The 14,226-nt window shown below is 42.5% G+C and overlaps 1 protein-coding gene across 1 annotated transcript in view; it reads left to right on the forward strand.

Moving 5' to 3' along the window:
- The window catches only part of LOC121571246 (serine/threonine-protein phosphatase 2A 56 kDa regulatory subunit beta isoform-like), a 65,302-nt gene extending 51,554 nt beyond the window's left edge, over nt 1–13,748 (forward strand). The window contains exons 8-13 of the mRNA XM_041882588.2: nt 8,554–8,607; nt 8,891–8,941; nt 9,138–9,257; nt 10,439–10,566; nt 10,927–11,028; nt 12,665–13,748. Of these exons, the coding sequence (XP_041738522.1) occupies nt 8,554–8,607; nt 8,891–8,941; nt 9,138–9,257; nt 10,439–10,566; nt 10,927–11,028; nt 12,665–12,869 (660 nt within the window). The 3' untranslated portion in view covers nt 12,870–13,748. The remainder of the gene's footprint in view (nt 1–8,553; nt 8,608–8,890; nt 8,942–9,137; nt 9,258–10,438; nt 10,567–10,926; nt 11,029–12,664) is intronic.
- Nucleotides 13,749–14,226: the final 478 nt, after the last annotated feature.

The raw sequence follows: 14,226 nt of genomic DNA on the forward strand, positions 1-14,226 counted from the left end.
CTGCAATGTGCACCCATGACCACTAGAGACCGGCCTCAAATCACACTACAGACTGACTGACTGCACATACAGCTGTGATCATTTACATTTTAGTCATTTAGCAGACGCTCTTATCCAGAGCGACTTACAGTTAGTGAGTGCATACATTATTTTTTAATATATAATTTTTTCATACTGGCCCCCTGTGGGAATCGAACCCACAACCCTGGCTCATTAGAACAGAATGGACAAGACCAGGCACTAAATCAGACTGAGGGAAAAAGAACATAAAAATGATTGCCTGAAGATCTTCTGAACTTCCCAATACCTTTCTGATTCTGATTTCAGTCATCTCAAACCATACTTCCTTAACCCTCCCGTTGTCCTAGGGTCAAAATGACCCGCCACTGTGTTGAACCAACTTTATTTAATTTTTATTTTTTGGGGATCATTTGTGAGAAGGAGGCAGTGAGACTTTAAAGAAAGTATCACTGCCTCCTTCTCACAAATGATCCAAAAAATATAAAAATTAAATAAAGTTGGATCAACACAGTGGCGGGTCATTTTGACCCTAGGACAACGGGAGGGTTAAGATTGAAAAACTATCAAAATTACTGTCAGACTGATTTGTAATAGACTGTCATAGACCCAATTAAAAAAATGAACATGGGCAGTTGATTAAATCATGTTTTTTACATGGTGGGGTCGCGAAAATGTTTTGATATCAAAATGGGGTTGCTGGCCAAAAAAGTTTGGGAACCCCTGATCTAGGTGGTTCTGCTGGCAGACCAGCATGGTCTAGCTCAGGGGTATTCAACTCTTACCCTATGAGGGCCGGAGCCTGCTGGTTGTCTTTTCTACCTGATAATGAATTGCGTCCACCTGGTGTCCCAGGTCTAAATCAGTACCTGATTAGAGGTGAACAATTTAAAAAAACAGTGGAACTCAGAGTTGAGTTTAAGGGGTCTAGCTGACCAGCATGGTCTAGCTGGTCATGCAAAAAAACAGCGAAGGCTGGTCACCAGCAAAAACACAATGAAGGCTGGTCACAAGCAAAAACACAATGAAGGCTGGACACCAGTGAAAACACAATGAAGGCTAGTCACCAGCCTATGCTGGTCTATGCTGTTTTTTTCAGCAGGGTGGGAGGGAACAATGGCCTGTTTCTCAAATGGCACCCTATTCCTTATTGAGCTTATTGGTAATAGGGTGGGGGCTCTGGTCAAAAATAGCCCATGATTTAGGCCAGTGTTTCTCAACTCCTTGAGTACCCCCAACAGCATACATTTTTGTAGTAGACCCAGACAACCACACCTGATTCAACTTGTCAACTAATCATCAAGCCCTCCATGAGTTGAATCAGGTGAGTTTGTCTGGGGCTACAAAACAAATGTCTGCGGTTGGGGGTACTCGAGGAATGGAGTTGGCAAACACTGGTTTAGGCTGCTGTATTTACATTATTAAAGTCACCAGTTGTCACCTCTTATTACCCTGGAACTACAAACACCATAAACTCTATCCTAACAGACTACAATACCGATAATCCCTCACCTAACAACAGAATCCAACTCTGTATTTACCCTAGGCTTGTCACTAATCTGACTTTAATACTTTAAACGCTTCAACTCCTGTCATCTCATTTTAATCACTGGTTCTTTCCTGCTTTTCTCATTCATCCCTCGCTCCTTTCACCCTCCATTCACCCTCTACCTCCGCTCCAACCCTCTGTTGATCTTTCCATATAATGTGCATAGAGAGAGAGGGATAGAGAAAGTCAGGGATGAAGAGTGAAAAAAACGAAGAGAGATGGGGAAAAGTGAGAAGGAAGCAGAGAGAGGTAGAAAGTGAATGAGTTATAGAGAAAAAGAAAGTGAGACAGATAGTTAGAGAGAGAGAGAAAGATCAAGAGAGAGAGAAAGTGAGACAGAGAGAGAAAGATACAGAAAGAGAGAAAGAGAGAGAGGGAGAGAGAGAAAGGAGAGGTATAAGCTCTAATATGTCATATCCCCTCAGGGCAGACTGTGACATCACTCCTTCCGAAGTAAACACACACACTCCGTCGCCACGGTGCCCACTCACCATGGCAACGAGCCTAGGCATAGGGCCAACCGCGAAACACATACGCACACGCACATATTCAGGCACCGACTTGGAAAACTTCTCTTTCCGATCCTTAGCGCAGTAATCCGGTGGGATCAGGGTTTTACATCCCATTGTATTCACACTCTAGGGCAGGGTTTCCCAAACTCGGTCCTGGGGCCCCCTGGGTGCACGTTTAGTTTTTTGCCCTAGTACTACACAGCTGATTCAAATAACCAACTCTCATCAAGCTTGGATTATTTGAATCAGCTGTGTAGTGCTAGGGCGAAAAACAAAACTTACATCGGGGGGGACGACCCTGCTCTAGGGAATGTGTGTGTGGGTGTGTGTGTGTGTGTGTGTGTGTGTGTGTGTGTGTGTGGGGGGTTTGTGGGTGAGTGGGTATTCTGACTCTAAGGAATGCTGCAACAAGGAAAAACTCTACAGATTACTGCAATACCACTGCTTATAACATGACACATGGGGTGTGTGTGTACAGTGTTTGTGTGTGTATACACAAATCAAATTTTATTTGTCACATGCACCGTATACAACAGGTGTAGACCTTACATTGAAATGCTTACTTACAAGCCCTTAACCAACAATGCAGTTTTAAGAAAGAATACCCCCCAAAAATACAATATAAAATAATACCAAATAAAAGTAACAAATAATTAAAGAACAGCTGTAAAAATAACAATAGCGAGGCTACAGTGAGGGAAAAAAGTATTTGATAGCCTGCTGATTTTGTATGTTTGCCCAATGACAAAGAAATGATCAGTCTATAGATTTAATGGTAGGTTTATTTGAACAGTGAGAGACAGAATAACAACAACAAAATCCAGAAAAACGCATGTCAAAAATGTTATAAATTGATTTGCATTTTAATGAGGAAAATAAGTATTTGACCCCTCTGCAAAACATGACTTAGTGGCAAAACCCTTGTTGGCAATAACAGAGGTCAGACGTTTCTTGTAGTTGGCCACCAGGTTTGCACACACCTCAGGAGGGATTTTGTCCCACTCCTCTTTGCAGATCTTCTCCAAGTCATTAAGGTTTCGAGGCTGACGTTTGGCAACTCGAACCTTTAGCTCCCTACACAGATTTTCTATGGGATTAAGGTCTGGAGACTGGCTAGGCCACTCCAGAACCTTAATGTGCTTCTTCTTGAGCTACTCCTTTGTTGCCTTGGCCGTGTGTTTTGGGTCATTGTCATGCTGGAATACCCATCCACGACCCATTTTCAATGCCCTGGCTGAGGGAAGGAGGTTCTCACCCAAGATTTGATGGTGCATGGCCCCGTCCATCGTCCCTTTGATGCGGTGAAGTTGTCCTTTCCCCTTAGCAGAAAAACACCCCCAAAGCATAAAGTTTCCACCTCCATGTTTGACGGTGGGGATGGTGTTCTTGGGGTCATAGGCAGCATTCCTCCTCCTCGAGTTGAGTTGATGCCAAAGAGCTCCATTTTGGTCTCATCTGGTCACAACACTTTCACCCAGTTCTCCTCTGAATCATTCAGATATTCATTGGCAAACTTCAGACGGGCATGTATATGTGCTTTCTTGAGCAGGGGGACCTTGCGGGCGCTGCAGGATTTCAGTCCTTCACAGCGTAGTGTGTTACCAATTGTTTTCTTGGTGACTATGGTCCCAGCTGCCTTGAGATCATTGATAAGATCCTCCCGTGTAGTTCTGGGCTGATTCCTCACCGTTCTCATGATCATTGCAACTCCATGAGGTGAGATCTTGCATGGAGCCCTAGGCCGAGGGAGATTGACAGTTCTTTTGTGTTTCTTCCATTTGCGAATAATCGCACCAACTGTTGTCACCGTCTCACCAAGCTGCTTGGCGATGGTCTTGTAGCCCATTCCAGCCTTGTGTAGGTCTAGAATCTTGTCCCTGACATCCTTGGAGAGCTCTTTGGTCTTGGCCATGGTGGAGAGTTTGGAATCTGATTGATTGATTGCTTCTGTGGACAGGTATCTTTTATACAGGTAACAAGCTGAGATTAGGAGCACTCCCTTTAAGAGTGTGCTCCTAATCTCAGCTCGTTACCTGTATAAAAGACACCTGGGAGCCAGAAATCTTTCTGATTGAGAGGGGGTAAAATACTTATTTCCCTCATTAAAATGCAAATCAATTTATACCATTTTGACATGCATTTTTCTGGATTTTGTTGTTGTTATTCTGTCTCTCACTGTTCAAATAAACCTACCATTAAAATTATAGACTGATAATTTCTTTGTCAGTGGGCAAATGTACAAAATCAGCAGGGGATCAAATACTTTTTTCCCTCACTGTATATACAGGGGGTACCAGTACCAAGTCAATGTGCGGGGGCTCCGGTTAGTCGAGGTAATTGGGGTAATATGTACATGTAGGTAGAGTTATTAAAGTGACTATAAATACAGTTGAAGTCGGAAGTTTACATACACCTTAGCCAAATACATTTAAACTCAGTTTTCACAATTCCTGACATTTAATCCTAGTAAAGATTCCCTGTTTTAGGTCAGTTAGGATCACCACTTTATTTTAAGAATGTGTAGGATTGAGGTCAGGGCTTTGTGATGGCCACTCCAATACATTTACTTTGTTGTCCTTAAGCCATTTTGCCACAACTTTGGAAGTATGCTTGGGGTCATTGTCCATTTGGAAGACCCATTTGCGACCAAGCTTTAATTTCCTGTCTGATGTCTTGAAATGTTGCTTCAATATATCCACATAGTTTTCCTTCCTCATGATGCCATCTATTCTGTGAAGTGCACCAGTCACTCCTTCAGCAAAGCACCCCCACAGCATGATGCTGCCACCCCGTGCTTCACGGTTGGGATGGTGTTCTTCGGCTTGCAAGCAACCCCCTTTTCCCTCCAAACATAATGATGGCCGTTATGGCCAAACAGTTCTATTTTTGTTTCATCAGACCAGAGGACATTTCTCCAAAAAGTACGATCTTTGTCCCCATGTGCAGTTGCAAACCGTAGTCTGGCTTTTTTATGGTGGTTTTGGAGCAGTGGCTTCTTCCTTGCTGAGCGGCCTTTCAGGTTATGTCGATATAGGACTTGTTTTACTGTGGATATAGATACTTTTGTACCTGTTTCCTCCAGCATCTTCACAAGGTCCTTTGCTGTTGTTCTTGGATTGATTTGCACTTTTCGCACCAAAGTAAGTTCATCTCTAGGAGACAGAACGCGTCTCCTTCCTAAGCGATATGACGGCTGCGTGGTCCCATGGTGTTTATACTTGCATACTATTGTTGTATAGATGAACATGGTACCTTCAGGCGTTTGGAAATTGCTCCCAAGGATGAACCAGAGTTCTACAATTTCTATTCTGTGGTCTTAGCTGATTTCTTTTGATTTTCCCATGATGTCAAGCAAAGAGGCACTGAGTTTGAAGGTAGGCCTTGAAATACATCCACAGATATACCTCCAATTGACTCAAATGATGTCAATTAGCCTATCAGAAGCTTCTAAAGCCATGACATCATTTTCTGGAATTTTCCAAGCTGTTTAAAGTCACAGTCAACTTAGTGTATGTAAACTTCTGACCCACTGGAATTGTGATACAGTGAATTATAAGTGAAATAATCTGTCTGTAAACATTTGTTGGAGAAATTACTTGTGCCATGCACAAAGTAGATGTCCTAACCAACTTGCCAAAACTATAGTTTGTTAACAAGAAATTTGTGGAGCGGTTGAAAAACAAGTTTTAATGACTCCAACCTAAGTGTATGTACATTTCCGACTTCAACTGTAGATAATAAACAGAGAGTAGCAGCAGTGTAAAAGAGGGGTGGGGTGGCAATGCAAATAGTCTGGGTAGCCATTTGATTAGATGTACATGAGTCTAATGGCTTGGGGGTAGAAGCTGTTTAGAAGCCTCTTGGACCTAGACTTGGTGCTCCGGTACAGCTTGCCGTGCGGGAACAGAGAGAACAGTCTATGACTAGGGTGGCTGGAGTCTTTGACAATTTTTAGGGCCTTCCTCTGACACCGCCTGGTATAGAGGTCCTGGATGGCAGGAAGCTTAGCCCCAGTGATGTACTGGGCCGAAAAAACACACAAAATAGCACGGTTGGATAAGAGTCCATAAAACGGCAGCCATACCCTCCGGCGCCATCAGATGGCGTATTTGAATGTGTGTGCATGCATGTATAAAATACAATATTTTAGTGTGTACACAGTATACAGTACTCCCAGCTAGCACATTTGATTCATTGGATGTTATTGGAATGTAAGTTTTTGGTTTCCCATAGGTTCTGGGAACGAAGCCATAAGTCTTACATTTTAAATTGCAGGGAGGTTCTGAGAAAATGTTACTATGGTTCCTTGAAAGTTTTCCTGATAGGGTTTATTAACGTTCTGAGAACGGAAATTATAGGTTATTTGGAGGTTTTGAATAACTTCCTTAACTTTCACTGGATGTTTCAATAAGACTTTTAATAACACTGCTAGCCCAGCTAGCACATAATGTTCTGAGAACCAAATGTTTCTTAGAGCTTGGTGAGAGCTTGGTTGTCCTATGTTTATTTTGCATAAACATGTAGCTGTAGCTCAGCTGTAGCTCAGCTGGTAGAGCACGGCGCTTGTAACGCCAAGGTAGTGGGTTCGATCCCCGGGACCACCCGTACACAAAAAAAATTATGCATGCAAGACTGTAAGTCGCTTTGGATAAAAGCGTCTGCTAAATGGCATATTATTATACAACCTTCCCACAACATTCTGGGAATGGTGCAGAATACCCAGCTAGCACATAACGTTCTGAGAACCATGTTTCTCAGGTGGGAATTTCAGTACTTCATCATAACGTTTTTTACAGGTTTCCTCATGTTCCTATTTGAAGTCATGTTCTCGGAACGTTCTGAGAACGTTAAAATACCATGTTCTTAAGGGGGAATTTCAGTAGTTCAGCACATCATTTTCTGCAGGTTTCCTCATGTTTCTATTTAAAGTAATGTTCTCAGAACATTAAGAAAACGTTCCATAAAAACCACAATAAAACAATAAGAATGTTATTTAAAAACATATACATTCCGTTTTCAGCATCAGCAAAACTCTCTCTACTCTGTATCTTGTTAAGTGTGTTCAGGTGTGTTGGCTGCGCCCACTAATTGGCCACACCTGATCTTAATGAGTGCTTGTTTCCTTTGAAATGGTGTCTGATTTAATATACTAAAATGAACAGCTTTGTATGAGTTAAGAAACATGGCATCCTAGCTACATCCTGGTGGCGCAGTGGACTAATTCCATGGATAGAGAACAGAAGATCATAAGTTAAAATCTCAATGACGCTGTGCCACAATAAAATGATATGTGTTTGCATGATTAATGCCTAAGCATTCAACACAGTTAAGCTAGCAGTGTTATTAAAAGTCTTATCGAAACATTTTCTCAGAACATTATTTAATTACCTTCAAATAACCTATAATTTCCATTCTCAGAATGTTAATAAAACCTCCCAGGAAAACTTTCAGGGAACTATAGTAAAATGTTCTCAGAACCTCCCTGCAACCTAAAAAATAACATTCCCAGAACAGGCTTAATTTTCACATCCGTTATCAGAACATTGAAAAAACATTGTTTTACTGGTCAGGAAACGTATGGCTTCGTTCCCAGAACCAATGGGAAACCAAAAACGAACGTTTCCACAAATTCCAAGGAGCAAATTTTGAGTTAACTTTTTTGAACTCCAAACACATGGAAATTCATTTACTTAGGCATTAATCATGCAAACACATTTATGTTTTATTGTGACACGGCATCAGTGAGATTTGAACTTATAATCTTATTTTCTATATCCATGGAATTAGTCCACTGTGCCACCAGGATGGAGCTAGCATAACATGTTTTTTTTACGCATACAAAGCTGTTAATTTTTGTCTATTTAAACAGACCCCATTTTAAAGGAAACAAGCACTAATTACTGTATGCATATGTTTTTAAATAACATTCTTAGAACGTTCTCTGAACGTTACAAAAGTTTTCTTGTGGTTTTTATGGAACATTTTATTAACGTTCTTGGAACAATTTGAGAACATGACTTTAAATACAACCATTGGGAAACCTGTAGGAAACATTATGCAGACGTACTGAAATTCCTATAGAAGAACGTTGTTTCTTAACGTTCTTGGAACTATTTGAGAACATTCCCAATGTCAAAGCAGTTGGAGAATGTTCCTAGAACATTACCAAACTGAAATTAAATGTAACCATGTTTGAACTTTTAGGAAACATTCTCTTAATGTAATAAAATTCCAAGAAAATATTTTTTGGGGGTCAAGTTCCTTAAATGTGCTGAGAATGTTCTAAAGCCAAGCAACTATCTGGCGCCATTCCCAGAGAGTTATGGGAAGGTTGTATGCAAAATAACCATAGGACAACCACGCTCTCACCAAGCTCAAAGGAACATATGGTTCTCAGAACATTATGTGCTAGCTGGGCTGTATGTGTGTGTGTATACGTGTGTTAACCTGCTGTATGTATCTACCACTCTACAGTTGGCGTACTGTGTGGTCCAGTTTATGGAGAAAGATTCTACAGTCACAGAATACGTAAGGAACACCTTTTGTGTCATTTAGGGTTGTAAAATTACAGTAACTTCCCTAAAAATCCCAGGCCTTGCAGAAATCCTGATTGCAAGATTTCCTGCATATTCCCTGCTTATTCCAGGAATACTCCAACTGGGATTTTGGGAAAACCTGGGAACTTTGGGTTATCGTTTACCGGAATTTTGCAACCCAACTGTCGTTAGTCACTTCCCACACTGTAACTTCCAGTATCCATAAAACACTGTAACACCCTGCTGGACTTTGCCTCTGTTTGTTTTCTGTTCAGATCATACGAGGGCTCCTCAAGTACTGGCCCAAAACCTGCACCCAGAAAGAGGTGAGACATCTTTGTGTGTGTATTTTGATATAAACTCATGGTGTGATTCTCTCCTGTGTGTGTGAGTCTGTGTGTGTGCATCTGTGTGTGTGTGTCTGTCCGTGCGTGTGTGTATGTTTGTGTGCATCCGTCTCTTCATCCGTGTGTGTGTTTTTCTTGTGTGTGTGTGCATGTGCATCTGTCTGTGCGTCTGTAGGTGATGTTCCTAGGGGAGATAGAGGAGATACTGGATGTGATCGAGCCATCTCAGTTTATCCGTGTTCAGGAGCCTCTCTTCAAACAGATCGCTGCCTGCATCTCCAGCCCACACTTCCAGGTACACACACACACACACATACACACACAGACACAGTCTTGTACAACTAACCTTGTGGGGACACACAATTCAGTCCCATTCAATATCCTATTTTTCCTAACCCCTAACCCTAACTTTAACATTAACCTTAACCCTAAACCTAACCCTAGCTCCTAACCCTAACCCTAGGTCTTAACCCTAACCCTAACCCTAATTCTAACCCTAACAATAATTCTAACCTTAATCCTAAACACCCTAGAAATAGCATTTGACCTTGTGGGGAACACAAAATGTCCCCAGTTCAAATTTTTGTTTGTTTACTATACTTGTGGGGACATCCACACACACACACACACACACAAACACACACACATTAAAACAAACAAACACACACACACTCACACTCCTAGGTTAGGCCATGCCCACCACATCTGGGCAGCCAATCCCTGTCCTCTCACATTGATCTAACAAACTGCAAAGGAAAACTTCTCTGGACAATAAAGATTTGTTCTACTGTTATACACTGTGTGTACAAAACATTAAGAACACCTGCTCTTTCCATTACATAGACTTACCAGGTAAATCCAGGTGAAAGCTATGATCCCTTATTGATGTCACTTGTTAAATCCACTTCAATCAGTATAGATAAAGGGGAGGAGACAGGTTATAGAATAATTTTTAAGCCTTGAGACAATCAAGAACTGCAAATCTGCTGGAGTTTTCACGCTCAACAGTTTTCTGTGTGTATCAAGAATGACCCACCACCCAAAGGACATCCAGCCAGCATCCCTGTGGAACGCATTCAACACCTTGAAGAGTCCATACCCCAACAAATTGAGGCTGTTATGAGGGCAAAAGGAGGGGTGCAGCTCAATAGTAGGAAGGTGTTCCTAATGTTTTGGACAGTCAGTTTAAGCTTTCTCTGTCTTCCTCCCTCTATTCCCCTTCTGCTCTCCCTCCATCCATCCATTCCTCCCTCTCTCCCTCTTACTTCCTTCTCCCTCACTACTTCTCTCCCTTTATCCCTCTCCATCCTTCAATCTTTCTCCCTCTCTCTCTCTCTCTCTCTCTCTCTCTCTCTCTCTCTCTCTCTCTCTCTCTCTCTCTCTCTCTCTCTCTCTCTCTCTCTCTCTCTCTCTCTCTCTCTCTCTCTTCCTCTTTCTCCCTCCCTCTCTCCATCTCTTCCTCCTTCCCTGTTGTAGGTAGCGGAGAGGGCTTTGTACTTCTGGAACAACGAGTACATCCTGTCTCTGATAGAGGAGAACTGTCAGGTGATTCTACCTCTGGTCTTCGCCACGCTCTACACAGTGTCCAAGGAGCACTGGAACCAGTGAGTGACCTCTAACCCCTAACCTATAACCTTTGCTCTCTAAGTCTGTATGAACTGTGAATCTTTGCAGATATACCTCTCTAACCCCACCCTCACTCTTTTTCTGTCCTTCTCTCTTCCTCCATCCCTCCCCTCCCCTCCCCTCACCTCTCCATCTCCATCTCTCTCTCTCTCTCTCTCTCTCTCTCTCTCTCTCTCTCTCTCTCTCTCTCTCTCTCTCTCTCTCTCTCTCCCTCCATTTCTCTCTCCCTCCATCCCCCCCTCTCCCTCCATCCATCCATCTATCCATCCCTCCATATCCCCCCTCTCTCTCTCTCTCTCTCTCTCTCTCTCTCTCTCTCTCTCTCTCTCTCTCTGCAGGACTATAGTCTCTCTGATCTACAACGTTCTGAAGACCTTTATGGAGATGAACAGCAAGCTGTTTGATGACCTCACTGCCTCTTACAAAGTGGAGAAACAGAAGTGAGCGTGCTTGTGTGTACTAATATGTCTGTATAACACCCCTGTTTATCATCCTCCCGTCTTTCTTTTTTTCTCTTCCTCTCTTTCTCCTTTTCTCTTTGTGTTCACTTACATTCAATTCAAGGAGCTTTAATGACATCAATGTTCCCTCTAAGCTACGCGCATGCGCAGGTTACGCAGCTCCCCGGGACTGCCACACAGAATAAATATCAGCCCGCGCAGAGAAGCAAGAGATTGAACTTCACTCAACATTTTTTCCTCCTTAGTTAACACTACCAACGTTTCCCTTTACTGTGGGAATTGTGATCGAATCAACGCAATATTAGCCACTTTCAATGCAACATACCGAAACCAAATGAATTATGCAAGACTTAGTATGCTAAACTAACTATGCAAGAGATTTTGTTGTAGGCAGAACGCATCGGAGTAGGATTCTATTGCATTGACACGCACGACTCAGCCCGTACTCTACACAAACCAATCAGAGCTGCAGTAGGCCTATATGCAAATAGACCATTGCCATATATGGATCTGTGCCATTCAGTTTGAACTGGACTGTGTTTACAGCATGAGTAGTCGTGCGTAGATGCGCTTGTTTTAAGATCAAAGCGAGAGCTGCATGTTGCCACGTGTGCACATTTGTTCATATCCTTTGCTAGTTAGTGAATTATTAGCCCAGTTATAGATAATTTGTAGTCAGCAATGGGGGAGTGATTGCTTCCTACAAGAGCACAAAACATGTACATTTCTAGACATCTTTGAAAAGCGAGTTGGGTAAAGAGCATTTTTTCTTGTCTTAAAGGGGCAATGTTGTAAATTGAGACAGTCTTGAATAAGCTAAGTAACCAATAGGCAAAGGGTAGCATAATTTGTCTGATTCTCTGCAATAATGGTATGAAAATAATAATGCATTTTATTTTGTAAAGTGGTTTCTTGCATCAAACAACACAACAACATTTTCAGTCACCTCCTTGTCTGAAGGATAAGTGGATAAACAGGTTAATGTCAAGCCCTGTATGTTTTTTCTTTTATGACTCATGGAATGCAGGCCTACACTGAACACCACACATTGGCTTCCACTATAGGCTGAATGATAGAACAGCTTTTTCCATGTTAAAATGTTATGGGATGCATTTTCTCAATTGGAAGTTGCATTGATTGACACCATAAGTCAATATCTTCAATCAATCAATCAATCAATCAAATGTATTTTATAAAGCCCTTTTTACATCAGCAGTTGTCACAAAGTGCTATACAGATACCTAGCCTACAACCCCTAAGAGCAAGCAAAACAGATGCAGAATCACAGTGGCTACGAAAAACTAGCCATAATTAATGTTACATCCCTCTGTCTCAATCTTTCTTACCACCCCCCCCCAGCATTGAAGTCAACATGGGCCAGCATCCCCGAGGAACGCTTTTGACACCATTCACACAGCGAATTGAAGCTGTTCTGAGTGCAAAACGGGGGGTGCAACTCAATAGTAGGAAGGTGTTCCTAATGTTTTGTACACTCAGTGTATATAACCTAAGCTTTCTCTCTCTTCCTACCTCCATTCCCCATCTGCTCTCCCTCCATCCATCCCTTCCTCCTCTCTCTCTCTCCCTCCTCCCTTCCTCACCCCTCCCCCTCAAGGGAGTTGAAGAGGGAGTGTGAGCGTGCAGAGCTGTGGCGGGGGCTGGAGGAGCAGCAGGAGAGGAGACTGCAGACCCTGGGGGAGGCCAGTCGCAATCAGAAGAACCTCCAGGAGAGAGGGGAGCCTCCTCAGCCCTCCTCCCCACAGACAGCATTCCCTGAGCAGCCAAACCCCGAGCTCAGCGGAGCCTCCTCTAACACCTAGAGCCAGACAGTGGAGGATCAGTACCAGGATACATAGAGTACTTAGAGGACATACAGAGACAGTATACACAGTCACACACACACACACACACACACACACACACACACACACTGAGAACGTACACATGAACGCACACGTAGTCACACACAGGAATATACTGTGTACACACACACTCATGCAGAATGTAAACAAAAGATGAATTAACTCAAACACATAGACTGACACTCACCCTGTTAGACTAGATACACCTACATTGAAGTACAAACACAGCCCTCTACACACTTACTACAAGACTACCCACACACACACACTGCCCATCTTAAACAAGACATATTTTACTCTCTCTCTCTCTCTCTCTCTCTCTCTCTCTCTCTCTCTCTCTCTCTCTCTATCACACACACACACACACACTGATCAACTGGTACTGGTTCTAGCTGTCTAGGTTTTGACGTGGAACCGTTTTCCCGGGTTCTCTGACAAAGGACTTTTTACCGTCCCAAAAGATGCAGAGGATTGATGTTGATGATGAAGATGAAGTGAATGCTACATCATATTGTTCCTTCTTCTATTCTTCTTTACTGTACTACTACTACTCCTACTACTACTGATGTTTTTATATATATGTCTGAATATTATGATTATTATAGTGTTGGTGGGAGAATCTTTAGTGTAGCACTCCTAAAGCTTTAGCAGAACTAGAGCATGGACCAAATCACACCCTATTCGCTACAGAGCGAGTGCACTACTGGCCAAATGTAGTATACTATATGGGGCCTAATCCCCATATTGTAGTGCAATACTACTGACCAAAAGCAGTGCACTATATGGGGGAAAGGGGCTACTTCCCAAATGGCAACCTATTCCCTACATTGTGCACTACTTTTGACCAGCGCCCTATGGGTAGCCCTATGGGCCCTGGTCAAAAGTAGTGCACTATTTAGGGAATAGGGTGCCATTTGGGACGCACCCAGTGTATGATTTTGGGCGACCCCTAATCTGCTAGACTAGAACAATGTTCTGATATGTTATTATTCTTGTCCGTTCATAATTGGGGATAGAGAGAAGGAAGAGAGTCAGAAAACCACGTTTTTCAAGTAATATTCTAATTTGTTTTGGATAATGTGTGTAGGGTGGTATGTGTGTCCTAAATGGCACCATATTCCCTATGAAGTGCACTACTTCTGACCAGGACCCATAGAGCTCTGGTCAAAAGTAGTGCACTATATAGGGAATATAATGCCATTTGGATGCGGCCTTAGTCTACCACCTTGCGGGCTCAGTCTACTAGTCCTTAATATCACACTGTCTTACTGTACTTCTGTGCATATTATTATTATTCATTCATTTGATGAAATGA

Source organism: Coregonus clupeaformis, chromosome 8 (genome assembly GCF_020615455.1).
Source record: "Coregonus clupeaformis isolate EN_2021a chromosome 8, ASM2061545v1, whole genome shotgun sequence".
Taxonomy (NCBI): Eukaryota; Metazoa; Chordata; class Actinopteri; order Salmoniformes; family Salmonidae; genus Coregonus; species Coregonus clupeaformis.